Source organism: Aquarana catesbeiana, linkage group LG02, assembly GCF_042186555.1.
Source record: "Aquarana catesbeiana isolate 2022-GZ linkage group LG02, ASM4218655v1, whole genome shotgun sequence".
NCBI lineage: Eukaryota > Metazoa > Chordata > Amphibia > Anura > Ranidae > Aquarana > Aquarana catesbeiana.
Window position 1 is genome coordinate 444,092,066 of NC_133325.1, and position 21,180 is coordinate 444,113,245.

The 21,180-nt window shown below is 42.4% G+C and overlaps 1 protein-coding gene across 3 annotated transcripts in view; it reads right to left on the bottom strand.

The window, feature by feature from the left end:
• LOC141128324 (lethal(3)malignant brain tumor-like protein 3) overlaps positions 1 to 21,180 on the bottom strand; it is a 116,058-nt gene that overhangs the window by 27,114 nt on the left and 67,764 nt on the right. For all 3 annotated transcript variants that reach the window (XM_073615557.1, XM_073615559.1, XM_073615558.1), the window contains exons 13-18: positions 19,680 to 19,765; positions 15,440 to 15,550; positions 15,227 to 15,341; positions 14,992 to 15,091; positions 14,744 to 14,908; positions 14,564 to 14,665 (exon numbers count right to left, since the gene is read on the bottom strand). In XM_073615557.1, the coding sequence (XP_073471658.1) occupies positions 14,564 to 14,665; positions 14,744 to 14,908; positions 14,992 to 15,091; positions 15,227 to 15,341; positions 15,440 to 15,550; positions 19,680 to 19,765 (679 nt within the window). The remainder of the gene's footprint in view (positions 1 to 14,563; positions 14,666 to 14,743; positions 14,909 to 14,991; positions 15,092 to 15,226; positions 15,342 to 15,439; positions 15,551 to 19,679; positions 19,766 to 21,180) is intronic.

A 21,180-nucleotide genomic window follows, 5' to 3' on the forward strand; every position in this document is an offset into this window, starting at 1 on the left:
AGGGCAGCCACCTCCAACACCCTTCTAGCCGAGACGATAGCCATCAGGAAGGCTAGCTTGCGTGACAGCAAGTCTAATGGAATTTCCTTGCTAAGTTCCAATGTTTTTTTCTGTAACACAGACAGCACCAAGTTCAAGTCCCAAGGACACATAGGAGACCTAATGGGGGGGGAGCAAGCGAGTTGCCCCCTGCATAAAGGTTCAGACCAGTGAATGGGAGGCTAAAGGCCTTTGGAAGAATACTGATAGGGCTGAAACTTGACCTCTGATTGTACTTAAAGCCAATTTGATTTTCACAGCTGTTTGTAGAAAAGAGAGAATTCTCCCAATCAGTATTTCCGAGGATGCCATTTTTTGGCTCCACACCAAGCAAAATAAGTCTTCTAGACCTTATGATAGATCTTCCTAGTGACAACTTCTCTAGCATTCACTAGGGTAGACACCACTGGTCCCGAGATGCCACGGTCCTTTAACACTCTGGCTTCAATAGCCATGCCATCAAATTTAGAGACTGTAAATTGGGGTGGAATGTAGGACCCTAAGACAGTAGATCGGGGTGACGCAGAAGCGTCCATGGCCCGTCAATTGTCAGTCTTACAATCTCCGAGAACCAGGGCCTTCTGGGCCAGGCTAGTGTCACCAGAATGACTGCAACCCCCTCTCTCCGAATCCTGCACAACAAATGTGGAAGGAGAGGGATCAGAGGGAAAGCATTAACCAAGGAGTACTGACTCCATGGAACTACCAGAGCATCTGCTCTGATTGCCAGAGGATCTCTTGTTCGAGACACAAACTGCTGTAGCTTGTTGTTGAACCTGGATGCCAGTAGGTCGACCTCTGGCCATCCCCAACGTTGGCAAATTTCCTGGAATACCCCTGGGTGTAGGGACCATTCGCCAGATCTGCTGGTGGCTGAGATCATCTGCCTTCCAGTTCTCTACTCCTGGGATATGGACTGCAAATACAATCGGCACCTGTCCCTCTGCCCAGGCTAGTATGTGGTTCACCTCCTTCAGAGCTGAACGACTCCTGATACCGCCTTGGTGGTTTATATAGGCCACTGCAGTGGTATTTTTCGGACTGAACCCTGATAGGGCAGTCCTGAAGCTCCACCGTCCATGACTGTAGGACCAGTTGTACTGCCTGTAATTCCAAGACGTCGATGGGCGGGATCTGTTCTGTCCTTGACTATTTCCCTTGAGTTGTGAGCCCCTCTAGGGTCGCTCCCCAGCCTGAGAGACTGGTATCTGTAGGCGGAGTCTGAAAGATAGGTACGTGTAAATACGCGTCTTTTATATTGATGGAGGCTAAAAATTCTTCCATCTGGAGCGAGGCTATAATTGAGCGGACAGACTCCATCCGAAAAGGACTGGATTAGTAGATACTGGTTCAGGCATCTTAGGTCCAAAAATGGGCCTTGTGACCCAGTTTGGATTTTAAACCGTAAAACAGGTTCACTCTTTCGGATACAGAAACAATACCTCCTTGATGCACTAAATGATGTAGTGCCTGAAGCAATAAGTCTCTTTTTGGAGGATCCGAGGGAACGCTGGATCTTAAAAACCTCTGAGGGGGAACCCCCTGCAACTCCAGCTTGTAACCGCGAGATATAATTGAGGTGACCCACTCATCCTGAATTATTGTTCTTTAAATGTCCGCAAAGTGCAGCAGCCTTCCCCCACTCGATGGAATGGGGGGCGTCCCCTCAAAAGGAGGGCTTGGCGCTGGGTTTAGAAGAATTTTGGACCCAGGGCTTTTTCTGGCCCTGGCCCTAGCACCCTGTTGGCGGCAGAACTGCCTTGGCGCTGAGACATTTGAGGAAGCAGTCCCTGACATTTTAAATGAGGATCGCCTGGTGCTTTTCTTCACAGGAAGTAGAGAACTCTTCCCTCCGGAAATCTTTTGGATATGTATTTGTCCAAATGATCACCAAATAAACATTCCCCATGAAGAGGAAACTTCATTCCCCATGAAGAGGATAGGTTAGGCCTATCAGGCCTTTTTACCTGATCCTTTATGTACTGGCAGATACCAATTGCTGCAACAGCTGGCTGAATAGCTAAACTGGCAAAAGAAAAAGGAAGCCTTTAATAATGACTCCAATTTCTTGTCAACAGGGTCTTTCATGCCCTGTGCTTTATCTACCGGACAAGTTAAGTTCTTGTTTAAGGAAGAGACTGCTGCATCTACGGCTGGCATGCTCCCTTTTTTAAACAAACTTTTCATCCATGGGATATAAAAAGGGAAAACCTCTTCATAGGGAAACAAAATCCTGTCAGAATGTTCCCAATCAGCATACACCTCCTGTTCCAGCAGGGGGTGTAGGGGGAAAGCCTGTGCAGCCTGAAGAGGCCTCAGGGATCCCAAGAGGACCAGGGGGGCTCAGTCACCTCATGCACAGTTGATAAAACACATTTGCATAAAAATACATGTTTTTGCATAAAGATACATGGTTATAAATATTTGCATAAAGATACACGATACATATTGATACAGGGTTGCATAAAGAGACATGTTTGCACAGATGCGTGATGCGTAATATATGTTGCATAAACGCATGCTTCCTTATTGTGTAAATGCGTGTTTCCATGGGCACGTATTGCATAAATGCGTGTTTACATGGATGCACACATTCATGTTTTTTTGCCTAAATGCATAGTTGCAAATGCACATGCTTACATAAACGCATGCTTCCATAAATGCATACATATGTGCTTAGTTGCCTGGGATTACATGCATGTGTGCTTGTTTGCCTGGTACTACATACATGTGTGTTTGTTTGCCTGGGGATATATACATATGTGCTTATTTGCCTAGGACTACATACATATGTGTTTATTTGCCTTGGGATACATAAATATGTGCTTATTTTCCTTGAGCTGCATACATAAATGCATGAATGGCATGAATACTTGTATACCTGCATGTTTGCATAACTTGGGTACCTACAATATCTCACAAAAGTGAGTACACCCCTCACATTTTTGTAAATATTTTATCATATCTTTTCATGTGACAACACTGAAGAAATGACACTTTGCTACAATGTAAAGTAGTGAGTGTATAGCTTGCATAACAGTGTAAATTGGCTGAGTGTAACTCAACATACACCCATTAATGTCTAAACCGCTGGCAACAAAAGTGAGTACACCCCAAGTGAAAATGTCCAAATTGGGCCCAATTAGCCATTTTTCCTCCCTGGTGTCATGTGACTTTTTAGTGTTACAAAGGTCTCAGGTGTGAATGGGAAGCAGGTGTGTTAAATTTGGCGTTATTGCTCTCACGCTCTTATACTGGTCACTTGAAGTTCAAACATGGCACCTCATGGCAAAGAACTCTGAGGATCTGAAAAAAAGAATTGTTGCTCTATATAAAAATGGCCTAGGCTATAACAAGATTGCCAAGACCCTGAAAATGAGCTGCAGCACGGTGGCCAAGACCGTACAGCAGTTTAACAGAACAGGTTCCACTCAGAACAGGCCTTGCCATGGTTGACTAAAGCAATTGAGTACATGTGCTCAGCATTATATCCAGAGGTTGTCTTTGGGAAATAGACGTATGAGTGCTGCCAGGATTGCTGCAGAGGTTGAAAGGGTAGGGGGGTCAGCCGGTCAGTGCTCAGACCATACGCCGCACACTTCATCAAATTGGTCTGCATGGCTGTTGTCCCAGAAGGAAGCCTCTTCAAAAGATGATGCACAAGAAAGCACGCAAACAGTTTGCTGAAGACAAGCAGACTAAGGACATGGATTACTGGAACCATGTCCTGTGGTCTGATGAGACCAAGATAAACGCATTTGGTTCAGATGGTGTCAAACGTGTGTGGCGGCAACCAGGTGAGGAGTACAAAGACAAGTGTGTCTTGCCTACAGTCAAGCATGGTGTTGGGAGTGTCATTGTCAGGGGTTGCATGAGTGCTGCCGGCACTGGGGAGCTACAGTTCATTGAGGGAACCATGAATGCCAACACGTACTGTGACATACTGAAGCAGAGCATGATCCCCTCCCTTTGGAGACTGGGCCGAAAGCCAGTATTCCAACCTCATAATAACTCTAAACACACCTCCAAGATGACCACTGCCTTGCTAAAGAAGCTGAGGGTAAAGGTGATGGACAGGCCAATCATGTCTCCAGACCCAAACCCTATTGAGCATCTGTAGGGCATCCTCAAACAGAAGGTGGAGGAGCGCAAGGTCTCCAACATCCACCAGCTCTGTGATATCGTCATGGAGGAGTGGAAGAGGACTCCAGTGGCAACCTGTGAAGCTCTGGTGAACTCCATGCTCAAGAGGGTTAGGGCAGTGCCGGAAAATAATGGTGGCCACACAAAATATTGACACTTTGGGCCCAATTTGGACATTTTCACTTAGGGGTGTACTCACTTTTGTTGCCAGCGGTTTAGACATTAATGGCTGTGTGTGGAGTTATTTTGAGGGTACAGCAAATTTACACTGTTATACAAGCTGTACACTCACTATTTTACATTGTAACAAAGTGTAATTTCTTCACTGTTGTCACATGAAAAGATAAAAAATATTTACAAAACTGTGAGGGGTATACTCACTTTTGTGAGATACTGTACATAACGGCATGCTTACATACGTAAGGGGTTGCATATCAATAAACCAACATTGTTTTAGGCCTGCATCCTTGGAGGATTGTGTATTAGGTTGGCTAATATAGTTGCTACATTATTTACCTGTTACACCAGTTAAATGGTTCCAGAAAGAAGAGGCAGCCGGGGGAGGCAGGTGCAACGCTCTCAGGTTCAGTGATCTGGCGGTGTCCACATCCCTCGATGGACAGTGGTGTCAGAGGCGTCTGAGCCACTGTGGTGTTTGGCATTGCAGTATTTTCCTGACGCATTCATTTTTTATCAGATGGATTGATTATGCCTGATCTCTGTTGATCGAAGGCTAAGCAGGATCAAGCCTGGTTAGTATTTGGATGTGAGACTGCCCGGGAATACCAGATGCTGTAAGCTTTTTCCCACCTGGGTGAGGGGGGCATTTGAGGCTGCTGTGTTTGAGTGTATCTCAGGCCAGAAGATCTTAGGGCAGTCTCTGAGGTGGTTTTGCTCGATCTTTAGCCAGCAAAAGCTTGATAGGTTAGGTATGCCTCTTTTGGCCTTCGGGGTCTGCCATGGAGTCGTCAGTCTTTTGCCTTGCATTTGACTCTTGGAGCAGAAGTATGGGTTCATTTAAAAAAAAATAAATAAATAAAAACCCTCAACCGGTAGCGGTCCCAAAACCAAATGGGAACACAAGGTCTAGCTTAGATCTTAAGCCGCTAGACATCCTTCTGTTTTAGATAGGCTCTGTCCATTTAGTGTTGTCCTCTCTACAAGAGGTAGATTTCAGGGTCCATAATCATCAATGACGCATATCTTCATGGGCCGTTTTTTTCCAGGCTCATCAAGTTTTTCAAATCCGTCTTAATTTTTGTGACTCTGCTCTTCAGGCTGGCCACAGCTCCGAGGGTTCACAAAGCTCCCACTCCAGTACTGGTCTTGCTGAAAACGCAGATGTGCCAATCTCAGTTTACCTCAACAATCTTTGTTCAGGAAATAGTCTGTTACAGATTTTCCTTTGATACACTTCTGCAGGAGGAAGTCGTATCTAGGTCAAGGCACATTCCCTACATACAGTCCTACTCCAGGTCTTTGGTAGAGGATCATTCTCTGTCTGGAACATGAAGATCCAGGCATTGGATTGCCAGAGGGCTCTGTTCCTAGGGTATTGCATAGCTAAAATTGGTGGTTGATGGTTCGAGATTTGGAGAAGGGATGGGCAAGATAACCACTGATGCCAGCTTCTCCAGTTGGATTGAAGGTGGCTATAGTTCAGTGGACTTGGTCTCCACAGGAGAAAATCTTGCCTATCAATATCTTGGATTTTTGGCCAGTACGCCTTGCTCTAGATGTTGGGACAAACCAGTTGTAGGTGTAATCCCGAAATGCCTCTGCAGGCATATATATCAACCACCAGGAGTCATGCAGCTCAGGAAGGTGAACCACATTCTGTCTGAGACAGTACAACAAGTGCTGTCTCTATCACTAATACATACTCCAGGTATAGAATAATGGCAGGGGGAACTCTGCAGGTGGATCTACTATATTCAAAGTTCTACAATAAGTGGGAACAGGTTGTGTCTGGGACGAAAGTCCCACCAGCAATAGGGGCAGATGAACTGGTAACACCTTAGGGACCAGTTCTCCCTTATTTAATGCTTTCCCTCTTTTTCAACTTCTCCCACATCTTTTGCGAAGAATCTGGGAGGTGGCAACACTGATAATAGTGTTAGTCGAATCAGCCCAGGAGGGCTTGGTACACTGACATAGCAATGCTTGCGGGGGTCGCTCCTTGAACACTCCCAGTCCGGCGGGACCTGATGGTCTCGAGTCCTGTATCTCCACACTGTTGAGCCCTGGAAACTGGTTTCAGGGAACCTCCATTACAGGACTTGGAAATATTTTTTACCTAGGGGAAGCCAGGAAGTGGCACCCACACGATTATGAGTGGGAAATTTTCTTTTCTTTCTATAATCAGTAGGGGAAAGGAGATTGGCCTTAAGTACCATTAAGGGTTCGAGTTCATCCCTATGCATTTTTTCCAGAGGCCATTGTTTCTCACTTCTGGATTCATACTTCATACAGCGTGTAGCGTAGATAGTCCCACATTTCAGGCCACTCTTGTATTCTTGGGACTGGGACTCGCTCTTGGCTGTCTTTGCAGAGGCCATTTTTTGATCCAATTGGGAGACTGTTAGTCCCTCATCTCGGAAGATGGCTTCTTTGGTTGCTATCACTTCACTAAGTGGAGTGTCAGAGCTGGCGGCCCTTTCATGCAAGGAGCCGTTCTTGGTCGCACATCATAAGGCGATGTTGCGTCCTAATCCATCTCCATTGCCTAGAGTGGTTTCTAGTTTTCACTTGAATCAGGACAGGGTCTTGCTTTTTTATTTTGCTTCTAATCCACAGTCGGCAGGAGAAAGATCACTACCTACTCTGGAGGTAGTTCAGACGCTCAGTGTCTACTTGAGTTGTCAGCACAGGTCAGGAATCCGGATTTGTGCAGCCAGAAGAGTCCATTAAGGGAAGGCGGCATCCAGGTCGAATGTTTAGCAGTGGATCTGCCAGTTTATCAATGATGCCTAAGATTTTAATGAGCAAAATCCCATTTTTTTTTTCTGGGGAGAGATTCTCTACCAGGTGTGTGGGAGTATCTTGGGCCATTAGGTGTCAAAGGTCCAGGTGTGCAAGACCTCTATTTGGTCTTTAACTGCTTTAGCCCCGGAAGATTCTACCCCTTTGCTAACCAGAGCACTTTTTGCGATTCGGCATTGCAGAGCTTTAACTGACAATTGTGTGGTCGTGCGACGTTGCACCCAAACAAAACTGACGTCCTTTTTTTCCCACAAATAGAGCTTTCTTTTGGTGGTATTTGATCACCTCTGCGGTATTTATTTTTTGCACAAAAAAAAGCAACAATTTTGAAAAAAAACACTTTTTTTACTTTTTTCTATAATAAATATCCCCCAAAAATATATAGAAAAACAATTTTTTTTCCTCAGTTTAGGCCGATATGTATTCTTCTACATATTTTTGGTAGAAAAAAAAAACGTAATAAGCATATATTGATTGGTTTGCGCAAAAGTTATAGTGTCTACAAAATAGGGGATAGATTTATAGCATTTTTATTATTATTTTTTTTAATTACTAATAATGGTGGCGATCTGCGATTTTAATCATGACTGCGACATTATGGCGGACACGTCTGACAATTTTGACACATTTTTGGGACCATTGGCATTAATGCAGCGATCAGGGAGATTAAAAATGCACCGATTACTGTAAAAATGTCACTGGCAGTGACGGGGTTAACACTAGGGGCAGTGAAGGGGTTAAGTGTGTCCTAGTTTGTGTTCTAACTGAAGGGGGATGGGGACAGTACAGGGAAGGTAACAGATCACTGTTCATACTCTGTATGAAGAGACGATCTGTCAGTTCTCCCCTCAGAGAACCGGAAACTGTGTGTTTACACACACAGTTCCGGGTTCTCCGTCTCTCAGTGGCGATTGCGGGAGCCCGGTAGTGATCGAGACCGCCGGGCAGTCGCACCGGAGTGGGTGGTGCGCACGCCTCCTAGTGGCCACAGGGCGAAGCGATGCTACATAACGTCTTTTCGCCCAGCCGTGCCATTCTGCCGCAGTACAACTGCAGCGGCTGGTCAGCTTGTAGTTAAGTTTACACATCCACAGGGTTTTTACCAGGTGGATGTCAAGAACGTGGAGGAGACTACCTTTGGTCTCAGCGTATTACAAACAGTAATAGTGGCAGTTTCTGCGATGGTGTCTCCCCTCCCCTCAGGGGCATTGCTTGGGGACCTCCCATATAGTAATGACTGCTGTGTCCCGTGATGTACAGTAAAGAAAATAGGATTTCTTCTACAGCTTACCTGTAAAATCCTTTTCTTGGAGTATATCATGGGACACAGAGATCCCTCCCCTCGTCTGGGAAATTTATTGCTGGCTACAAAACTGAGATACTTCCTGTGTAGGAGGGGTTATATAGGGGAGGACTTCTTGTTTGATTGATTTACCAGTGTCCATTCACCAGTAGGTGGCGTATAACCATATAGTAATGAGTGCTCTGTGTCCTGTGATGGACTCCAAGAAAAGGATTTTACAGGTAAGCTGTAGAAAAAAATCCTATTTGTTGTGTTATCATTCATATTCTCTGAAAAATGTCCAAGAAATCATAATCTCTGCCAGGGTATGTAAACTTATGAGCATAACTGTATATATAAAGGAGCTTCCTAGCTCCTGCATTCGACATCTATTCCTCTGAACCTCAGGGTGTGTGTTCACACCGCTCCACTATGGGACACTTTGCACCAGTAGATATCTTGGTTAGTACTTCTGTGATCATTCTCATATGATGTTTTTTTTTTTTTTTTCTGCTGGGCATGCCCGAGACTTGGGGATTAATATGATGGTTTATTTACTCTGTTTCCTCCTTTTTCCTGGAGCCCATTATGCACAAATGAGCTCACCTTCTGTCAGGTATTTGTCTTTTGGTCAGAATTTTTAATCACCCCTTGTTCTAGACAACAGGGAGATATATGTATATAGATGTATGTATCTATACACACACATATACTATATTATATACATATACATACATATATACACACATACATACATACATACATACATACACACACACACACATATATATATATGCATGTATGGTCTAGGATCAAGTCCATTTGCAACCTTTGTTGCTGGGCTTTTATGTGTGCATATTTGGATGCACAAAGGTTTTTATTAACATATACTTTTTTGACTGCTGTTTTTGCAGTTATTACATCATATAGATCCTCTGCTGATTATGCATATCATTTTTCTTTGCATAGACCTCTGTCACATACCTGGCTCTTTTGGGGGGGTTTCAGTACCTGGTCTTGCTGGGCCTCATCGATATCCTGCTGGTTCGTTGAGATAATTTGGTTCTTTGCTGCCCTCTGGATGGACTCTGCTGTTTTTATGGTGTCTGTGGCTGATATCTTTTTATAAATTATTGTCAACACGTAAGTCTGTTTTGCTTTAATCATTAAAATTGGCAATGGCTGCTGTATATGTTTATACGAGATATACTTCTTATCGTCTGTCTAAATCCTATCCATTTATATTATAGTGTTAATACTCTTCATCTATAAATACACCCCTGAAGAAAGAAGGAATTCTGAAACACGTTGGGTGTGGCACCTGGACTCCACTACTCTATCATGGTAGTCCGGGACCTATGAGTATAACAGTCATTGATTGTTCCTGCTTATCAGCCATTATTTGTGTTTACATGTACAGTGGGGCAAAAAAAGTATTTAGTCAGCCACCAATTGTGCAAGTTCTCCCACTTAAAAAGATGAGAGAGGCCTGTAATTGTCATCATAGGTATACCAGGACTAGGAGAGACAAAATGAGGAAACAAATCCAGACAATTACATTGTCTGATTTTTGAAAGAATTTATTTGCAAATTATGGTGGAAAATAAGTATGTGTTCAATATCAAAAGTTCATCTCAATACTTTGTTATATATCCTTTGTTGGCAATGACAGAGGTCAAACGTTTTCTGTAAGTCTTCACAAGGTTGTCACACACTGTTGCTGGTATGTTGGCCCATTCCTCCATGCAGATCTCCTCTAGAACAGTGATGCTTTGGGGCTGTCGCTGGGCAACACGGACTTTCAACTCCCTCCAAAGGCTTTCTATGGGGTTGAGATCTGGAGACTGGCTAGGCCACTCCAGGACCTTGAAATGCTTCTTACGAAGCCACTCCTTCGTTGCCCGTGCGGTGTGTTTGGTAACATTGTCATGCTGAAAGACCCAGCCATGTTTCATCTTCAATGCCCTTGCTGATGGGAGGAGGTTTGCACTCAAAATCTCACGATACATGGCCCCATTCATTCTTTCATGTACATAGATCAGTCGTCCTGTTCCCTTTGCAAAGAAACAGCCCCAAAGCATGATGTTGCCACCCCCATGCTTCACAGTAGGTATGGTGTTCTTTGGTTGCAACTCAGCATTCTCTCTCCTCAAAAAACACAAAGAGTTGTGTTTCTACCAAACAATTTTACTTTGGTTTAATCTGACCATATGACATTCTCCCAGTCCTCTTCTGGATCATCCAAATGCTCTCTAGCAAACCTCAGATGGGCCCGGACATGTACTGGCTTAAGCAGGGGGACACGTCTGGCACTGCAGGATCTGAGTCCCTGGCGGCGTAGTGTGTTACTGATGGTAACCATTGTTACGTTGGTCCCAGCTCTCTGCAGGTCATTCACTAGGACCCCCGGTGTGGTTCTGGGATTTTTGCTCACTGTTCTTGTAATCATTTTGACCCCACGGGGTGAGATCTTGCGTGGAGCCCCAGATCGAGGGAGATTATCAGTGGTCTTGTATGTCTTCCATTTTCTAATTATTGCTCCCACAGTTGATTTCTTCACACCAAGCCGATTGCCTATTGCAGATTCAGTTTTCCCAGCCTGGTGCAGGTCTACAATTTTGTTTCTGGTGTCCTTCGACAGCTCTTCACCATAGTGGAGTTTGGAGTGTGACTGTTTGAGGTTGTGGGTTGTGGACAGGTGTCTTTTATACTGATAACAAGTTTGAACTTGTTTGAACAGGTGCCATTAATACAGGTAATGTGGAGGACAGAGGAGCCTCTTAAAGAAGAAGATACAGGTCTGGGAGAGCCAGAAATCTTGCTTGTTTGTAGGTGACCAAATACTTATTTATTTTCCACCAAAATTTGCAAATAAATTCTTTCAAAATTCAGACAATGTGATTGTCTGGATTTGTTTCCACATTTTGTCTCTCATAGTTGAGGTATACCTATGATGACAATTACAGGCCTTTCTCATCGTTTTAAGTGGGAGAACTTGTACAATTGGTGGATGACTAAATACTTTTTTGCCCCACTGTATACATCTACTTCTTTTTTTATATATATATGCATAAATATAATTATATTTTTCTAAATACTCTTCTTATACTGTGTTGCGTACACACGGTTATTGATTATTTTCAATCACTAGGGCCATTAAATTCCCGCAAGGGGGAAAATCTTTTCCACTCATCCATTCCAATGGGATGTGGGCCCACCTATAGTTCGACCTTTTTGCAACTTCTTCTGTCTACTTAAAGATTTGACCAATAGCCAATGTTTGTGAAAAGAATAAGGCAAGCTTGATTTTAAAGGCAGAGCTCACAAAAGGCATAGCTTGATCAGGAAATTACTTTCAATTTCTGGTCAGTAGGGACCATGAAAGAAGAAGCATCCCAGATGGGAATGGTCAAGACCAAAAAGACAAAAATAGGTCCACTACAGAATGGGCAAACCAATTGCTTATTGTGTTAAATAAAATCCTGCGCTAGTGGTAAATAAATGCCAATAAGCACTTAGGGACAAGCAATTATTTGTCAAGATGTTATTCAATTTGCGGAAGCAGTATACCAGGCACTGACTCAAGAGCAGGCCCCTACACATAACAGCATGTGGCTAGTAAAAACAGTCTATAGCAGGTCATCAGTGAAATCTGCAACACAGATTTCCACACACTGCACCCAAAACTGCAAGAAATCCAGAGTACAGGAGGCCAGACGCTGTACCCAGAGCACTTAGCAAGCAATAGGACGCTGCAGGAATTTATCAGCCTCTGTTTGCAGGCTTGCCTAACCTTTCCTATGAGGCTGTGGCAGAACTGGGAGTCCTGTAAAAATTATTGAAGAACAGCATAATCTAGCATTCTAAGTGGAACAGATAACTACGGTCTAGAGCAGGTTTGCCCAACCAGAGGCCCGATCTTGGATGACTGGTTGGCAAGCCCAGATCGCGGGTTACCAACCCGCCATCCCAGAGCTTTAGGGTTGTGAATGAGGTCAGCGATAGAGGAAGCATGAGCGGAGCAGAGCCACATAAGCTGATGCTTCCTGTATAGCGCCGCCTCCTGTCACAGGCAGAGTGATACCAAATGCACTCTGTTTAGGACAGCAATAGCTGGCGATACTGGAATGGAGACTGTTATTAAAGGTCAGTTTATTACTAAAATCAGTGTATATATGGGCATGTCTGTTCTGCAGTGGTTACTAAGCTGCTTTCAAACTGATCCGCAGGTGCAGGGTTACCTGCAGAGCCATAGACTTCTGTTATTACCTGTGTGTTTGGTGCGCTTTCAGAAAGCGTACCCTACACCTGCAGGATATAATAGAAGTCTATGGCAAAGTGCAGCTAACCCAGAGAAAAGCCACAGGTGCACTGTGCTGCACCTGCTGTGTGGGTAAACCGCAGCATATCAGTGTGAAAGCAGCCTTAGGCCCCTTTCACATGATCGGTCCAACCCAATCGGACCCTCCGTTTACCTCTAATTCAATAAAAAAACACAGAAGGATACCAGCTTCCCCTGCTATCACAATGCAACCATACAAGGTGTTCAAAATAAACCAAAAGCAAGCAGCTCTTTCATATATTATATAATGGGATGTGTAGCGCTGATAAAACCAATAGCAAAGTCCAACATGAACCATATGTGTACTACATAACTTGTAAATAAACTTAATTTAAAAGTCCATGTTCCCAAAGGATGTGTCTAGAGGTATCAACTTATGAAGAAACCGCCACCATCACCCTTCACAAGTTGATACCTCAAGACTTTGGGAATATGGACTAAGTTTATTTACACGTTATGTAGTACACATATGGTTCATGTTGGACTATTGGTATTATCAGCGCTATACCACCCATTATATACAGATTTGTGCTATCCTTGCATACTGTGTTAGCTGCTTTTATACCTATCATTTTATTGTTTGTATATGATCCCAGCGCAACAAATGTGAGTTTTTCTACTTTCTTCTTTTATATATTAAATGTCCATAATGTACAAATAGTGCAATATTGAAACCTGTATATAAAACAGAAAATAGCCCATATAAAGCAGAAATGTTGTAATAATCAACATAATTAACTGCGGCGTAGAAATTTCTTCTCCAATGAAAATCACCACATATGCCGCCACCTTGCGGCATCATGCTCACCACATATTATGACCTCCTGGTTATAGGAAGGTTAAATGCAGCATATGATATGACTGAGGAGAATTCCAGGATGTCAATATCTGGCCTAAATCTGAACCTGCTTGTTGGTAGCAGAAAATCTTCCCAATGAGCAGAAAACAGCAGCGTTTAAGAAAAAAAATCCACTCCCCTGAGGACACTAAGCAACAGTAAGCAGGTGGGAGGGGACACTAGGCACATTTCTCTGTGCCTAGTGTCTATTTCTTCAGTAGATGGCACTATATGCCTATATTGCTTACAATCATCAATCCTCCCTCAATGGATGACAGAGAAAATGATAGAAAATCCAACCTAAAGTAAAGTAAAGTAAAGTAAAGTAAAGCAAAACTTTTTTTAAGTTTTAGATGGGAGGACAGAGGGATTAGAACACTTGCCAGTTTTTATTGCTGTGTGTCCCGGTTAAAATTCCAAATTTTGGGTTACCCCCAGAAAAGTAATAGAGGGGAAATCTTCCAATGGGGACACTAGTTCAGGTGACCTGGGGGTCCCCAAGGAATTCCCTTAATTTGCAGGGATTTCCTCTCACTTCCTGCTTGGCTATGCGACAGGAAGTGAAGCGAACTCTCAGCAATGGGCCGCAGATGACGAAAAAAAATCCGACGGGGGTTAAAACTCTTCCTTGCTCTATTCAAAATGAAGAAAAAATTTTTTGACTATAGTTCTACTTTAAGAGTCCTAGTTTAAGGACTTGACCTCCCTGTAAAGTGAGCCAAGTGATATAAGGATCGAAAGGATGCACATAAGATTTTTTTCCTGGATAAAAAGGAAACAGTAGACCTACACATTTTCCTCAGCACAGCTTTGTGTTCATCAGTTAAGTGATTTGCTCAAAAAAGGTTACAAAATGCATATTCATGAGCCGTTTTGTGCTTATCTAGTAATAGAGATATTTTATGTCCCCAAATCATGAAAAATCAAATAAACTTACTTTTTAATTTGTGGTTTTATTTCTGCTTCATCCTCCAGCCACTCTGCCATTTCCCACATGCTTCCTTTACCAAATTGCTCCTCTGTAGGAGTTGGAGACTTTCTGAAAAGAATCAGTGCTTAATTGTAAGACAAAACCTACTGAAATAGAGGAGGTCCAGTAAGATAAAGCCTTTACTACCTGGACTGGGGAGAATCCGGATGAGGGTCAGGTGTTGGGTTGGGTGTGCCTGGCCTTCGGGGTTTCAATGGGCTGTATGCTGGCAGTGGCTTCTCCCCACTAAGACGGTCCTGCAAGAGACTTTCTCTGTTCAGGTTCACCTCTGAGTATGGACATCCGACAGCACTAAACAAAGGTAAAAATAAAAGATTATTATATAAATACACATGCGGGGAAATAATTATTAACTTAAACAAAAAGCTACTTGCGTATAATGTGTGCCATATCGTGGTCCCCGCACATGTCCGATCCCTTTACAACCAGGGATAGGACAGCCCTGTCCAGGAATTGCAGCCGTGTCTCCAACACCTGAAAAAAATATTTACTATCCATAAATGAGAGTTAATCCCTTTATCACATTACACTATATCTAGTCATTTCTTTTAAAATAGAGTAGGAAAAGGGCTATATAACATGCTATTCTGATCAACCATTTTGTCTTACCTGGCGGTAACTGAAGAGGGTGGCTAGTCTTTGCACACCAACCTACTGGATGAATATCTGGACTGTCTGCATCTACCCAATAGTCATAGAATGAGCTCCAGCCATCGAAATGTAGCTGAAACAAATTATGTATTTCAGGTTATCCTCTAAAAGGCATTTCCACCATTTCAAAACATTTAACTATTTTGTCCTATCAGTTTTAAAGGCAGTTACCTGAATACGGTTTTCCTCTCTCTGAACAATAGTGCAGACCCGAATTAACATAGGATTCCTTTTATCTACAGCTTCAAGTTTCATTTGTGGTTGGAAGCCATGTGCAGGTCGCTGAAAACGTCATAAACAGAAGAGAAATATGTAAGAGTTTTCTGATAAAAAGCTACACATCAAGAATTTTCGTTTGCTATTCTTATGCCGTATTAGGGATATGGTGATTTCTCCAATTTCCCCACTAAAATTTAACTATTCTACATATACCGCATATATCTACTGCAGCAGGGCGGCCCTAAGTGGTTAAGAAAGAAAATCTGCAAGTGGTATAGATTAAAAACAACTGCTTGTTTGTCAAGAACTGGTCAGCTAAGCAAATTTAAAAAAAGGAGACAGTTTAAAGCTAATAAAATTCTACAAGAATCCCAAAATTTCATCACAAGGTATTCCGGTATTTTTTGCAACATTTTGGGTCAAAGTGCATGCATCTACAAATCAGAAACGATTACACCAATTCAACCCGCATAAGGAAATGCCTTTCCTGTCCAAAGAGAACATAGGAGCAAAATCACAATTTGCCACTGAACATATACAGTGGCTATAAAAAGTCTACACACCCCTGTTGAAATGTCAAGTTTCTGTGATGTAAAAAAATTAGACAAAGATAAATAATTTCAGAACTTTTTCCACCTTTAATGTGACCTATAAACTGTACAACTCAATTGAAAAACAAACTGAAATCTTTTAGGGGGGTAAGTAAAAATAAAAAAATAAAATAATGTGGTTGCATAAGTGCAGTCAGTACACACCTGCTGTCATTTAAAGTGCCTCTGATTAACCCCAAATAAAGTTCAGCTGTTCTAGCAGGTCTTTCCTGACTTTCTTAGTCACATCCTACAGCAAAAGTCATAGTCCGCAGAAAGCTTCCAAAGCATCAGAGGGATCTCATTGTTAAAAGGTATCAGTCAGGAGAAGGGTACAAAAGAATTTCCAAGGCATTAGATATATCATGGAACACAGTGAAGACAGTCATCATCAAGTGGAGAAAATTTGGCAAAACAGTGACATAAACAAGAACTGGACGTCCCTCCAAAATTTATGAAAAGATGAGCAGAAAACTGGTCAGGGAGGCTGCCAGGAGGCCTACAGCAAAATTAAAGGAGCTGAAGGAATATCTGGCAAGTACTGGCCGTGTGGCCAACAATCTCCCGTATTCTTCATATGTCTGGGCTATGGGGTAGAGTGGCAAGACAGAAGCCTTTTCTTACAAAGAAAAACATCCAAGGCCAGCTAAATTTTGCAAAAACATATTTGAAGTCTCCCAAAACCATGTGGGAAAATGTGTTATGGTTTGATGAAACCAAGGTTAACATTTTTGGCCAGAATTCCAAAAGATATGTTTGGTGCAAAAACAACACTGCACATCACCAAAAGAACACCATACCCACAGTGAAGCATGGTGGTGGCAGCATCATGCTTTTGGGTTGTTTTTCTTCAGCTGGAACAGGGGCCTTAGTCAAGGTAGAGGGAATTATGAACAGTTCCAAATACCAGTCAATATTGGCACAAAACCTTCAGGCTTCTGCTAGAAAGCTGAACATGAAGAGGAACTTCATCTTTCAGCATGACAACGACCCAAAGCATACATCCAAATCAACAAAGGAATGACTTCACCAGAAGATTAAAGTTTTGGAATGGCCCAGCCAGAGCCCAGACCTGAATCCAATTGAAAATCTGTGGGGTGATCTCAAGAGGGCTGTGCACAGGAGATGCCCTCGCAATCTGACAGATTTGGAGTGTTTTTGCAAAGAAGAGTGGGCAAATATTGCCAAGTCAAGATGGGCCATGCTGATAGATTCATACCCAAAAAGACTGAGTGCTGTAATACAATCAAAAAGTGCTTCAACAAAGTATTAGTTTAAGGGTGTGCACACTTATGCAACCATATTATTTTAGTTTTTATTCCCTCCACCTAAAAGATTTCAGTTTGTTGTTCAACTAAGTTCTACAGTTTATAGGTCACATAAAGGGGGGAAAAGTTCTGAAATGATTTATTGTCTCATTTTTTTACATCACAGAAACCTGTCATTTTAACAGGGGTGTGTAGACTTTTTATATCCACTGACAAAGACCAGGCCTTACGGAACAATGTACTAAAGACTGATCAAACAAAAGAAAGAGTTGTTTGGTCACATTTAAATGGCAGGCATTTGCTGCAAACTGAAGACAGTATTTCAGGGGCAGAAACCCATAACTGTTTAGCATGGCCATGGAAATGTTATGGTTTGGGATTGCTTTGCTGCTTTAGGGAGTAGGCAGCTCACAGTCTAAGTCAACTATACATTCTGCATCATACCAAAGTGCATTTGATGAGATGTGAAGCAATCTGTCAAAGTTGAAAGTTGAGTATACGTCCTAGTGTTTAAGTGATTATACTGGGGTCACAGCTGTACCCGCAGTCATCACCCCGGTATCTTTTTGTAGAGTTTTTTTTAGAGCTGGCAATGTTTTTTAATGTAAAGTAATCCAAGCAGCTATACAGCCAGTGGAGCACACAGCGTCCCTGCTTCCTGCATTGTATGTTTGCGTTTACATTGCAATGGAATTTTTTTAAAACAATTTTTAATAAAATCATGACGAACTTCACTATGGGAGCCTTTTTTGCCTGTAATGCAGCCTTATGGTGCTGGACCCTGTGTAGTGTTTGTTCTGACCAAGGTGCTTTCCTGCAGGGTGCTATACAGGTCCAGGGGAGTCCCACATTAAGGGGGACCCAGTCTCTGAAGATCTTTTATGGCAAAGCTCGAAGTGATGGTTGAAGATTGGACTCCTGCAGCAGGAATGGTAAGGAGAGAGAGAGAGAGAGAGAGAGAGAGAGATCAGTCTGGTAAGGAGAGAGAGAGAGAGAGAGAGAGAGAGAGAGAGATATCAGTCTGTTCTCCCGGTGACCACTGGGGGCAGTGTGTGTGCTGTTCAATCATTATATGTACTTTTAGGGGGACCCAGTCTCTGAAGATCTTTTATGGCAAAGCTCGAAGTGATGGTTGAAGATTGGACTCCTGCAGCAGGAATGGAAGAGGGAGAGGGAGAGGGAGAGGGAGAGGGAGAGAGGGAGAGAGGGAGAGAGAGAGAGAGAGAGAGAGAGAGAGAGAGAGAGAGAGAGAGAGAGAGAGAGAGAGAGAGAGAGAGAGAGAGAGAGAGAGAGAGAGAGAGAGAGAGAGAGAGAGAGAGATCAGTCTGTTCTCCCGGTGACCACTGGGGGCAGTGTGTGTGCTGTTCAATCATTATATGTACTTTTTAGTCATGTCGTCTGCACTTTCTCCTCCAGCCACCGGAGGGCGCAGGCTCGCTCAGTAGGGCCTATTTTTATATAGGCAGGATGTGGCAACAGGTTCAGCATGGCCTCTGGAGACATAGCAGCAGCTCATGGATACTAACAAAGTGTGAGTACTTACTATGGGAGAACTGTGTGTCATGATTATATGCTGCATATTTACTGCTTATCCGAGGGGACTGTACAAAAGTTGATACACCCTTGGATGGTTAGCAGTTCACTTTAAAGTGTGTATATAAACATTCCCTCAGTATGGGTGCCAATACCAGGGGACAGTATTCTACAGAATAAGGATATCTGAAATGAAGAACAAAAATGTATTATATTGCAGCTATCAGTCCTTAGATGTGGTAACTGATTTTAACATTTTTAAAATGACAAAGAGAAAGTCATGTGTTAAGTACAGCCATAGGCGTGCGCACAGGGTGCGCCCTGGGTGGTGATATTTTACCATGCCCCCTAACGAGGCTCCTAAAAAAAAAAAAAAAAAAAAAATTGTAAAAAAAAATAAAATAATAATAATTAGAAAATAAAATTGTAAAAATAATAAAAAATAAAATAATAAAAGTAAAAACTACTGACACCATCTATTGCTCTACTGACGCTGTCAGTATATATACACATGCACACACACACACACACACACACACACACGTGTTTGATTTTTGGGGTGCACACCCTAATGCAATAGGCTGTGCACACCTATGAGTACAGCTACAATCATGGCTACCTTTATAGATACCAGGTAATCGAATCCACTGTATGTATAAAAGGGAAAAAAAGAATAATACAGCCACCTTATTTAAGAACAAGTTAGCTGCAATATATGACATTTTGGTTTTGGAGTTTAGAAACGTTTTAAAGATACAGCACATTGGTGAAGCAACCTGGGATTCGAGAGTGCACACTTACCACTTTAAAGGCTCTTGATGGGGCTGCTTGAGCACCTGTCTTCTCCAAATAAACCTCCCAGGAGAAACTTTTTGGGTCTTTATATTCTAATATAGAAAAAGAGATTACACCTAAAAATTAACTGCAGAGATATACCTAAATTTGACTTGGACTTCCTAGAATCCCCTGTACTACTGAACTCATTAGGTGTGAGAGGGACCAAAGGCCAGCCAGGCACTGCTGCATACACATGAGCTCATAAAGAACATTCTGACAGGAGGAGAGAGCAGAGTGATCTGAAAGATGAGCGGATAAATATGCTGCCGATTCATCTCTGTCCAATCAGAGGCTGGGGCTACAGCAGAGAGTCAGCTTACCAACCTGGCACTCTATCAGGGTTGTGTAAACATCAGGGCTGGCTGGACAGAATAACAAATTATTTGGCAGATATGCTCAGTCCAGGCTCCATGCACACTAGCAGCTGTAAATAATGGCAGAAAACAGCCAGAACAAAAACACTCATATTTAATGTTTTTGTTCTGCCGCTTAGCACTTTTTGTGCCGCCATTTAGCATTCTCTAGCGGGTTGTTAGGTAGTGGGCAGTCACCGTGTCCTTAACAACTGATGACTCATCAGCTATCAGCAGGATGCCCCACTGACAGCTAAACAAAAGAATGCTGGCTTTTTAGTTTTTTGCTGCTCTTAAATGCTGAAGCTTGAAAAACGTCTCTAGACTAAAATTGTGTGCGACACATAAGATAACACTATTTGTTTCTAATGGCAGAAAAAAAAAAAGCTTAAAAAAGTAGAACTAAACCCATCCATTTAACTGTTTCAAATAAGTTACATTTCCAGCAGGTGCCGGGAATTTAACCCTCCTATTGGTTGTGCTCTCAACCAGACTGTCAAACCATCCAATGGCTAGTGTCATAACTGATCACATGTGCAGCATCATGGCAGTTGCAGAGTAAACAGAGGCCAAGATGGCAGCTTGCTTGGCTGAAAACGATAGAAGGGTTTACTTCCACTTTAAAAGCTGCTGCTACAGACGTCTTTTTTAGGCTAGTGTGCATGGAGCTGTACTCGCATGCTTGCCTGGAGCTTTTACCCTTTAACTGCCAGGCCCTGCATTATACTTTTAACCTTAGGTGGCTGGATTGTATTTGCAATGTTTTACTGTTATCATTATTCACTTACAGCTTTCAGGAGTTTTTCATTTTATCAAAAAATAAATAATAATACATTTTCTGAAAGCACAGGACCGATAGGAACACTATCTTTTTTTTTTTTTTTTTTTTATTTATTCTAATTTAGGAGGTCCCAAAACAGGTTTTTATCAAAACAATAATTTCAATATTAAAACACTAAAATTATTATTACTAGCACAGACAAAACACAACATAACTTACATAATTTCTACTAAATTCCTACTAAACCTAAATGATAAAACTTTAAATTTGAAAACTGTAGTTCATAATTCACAAATATTTATACATTTTAAATTGTGCCTTTTTTGCGAAA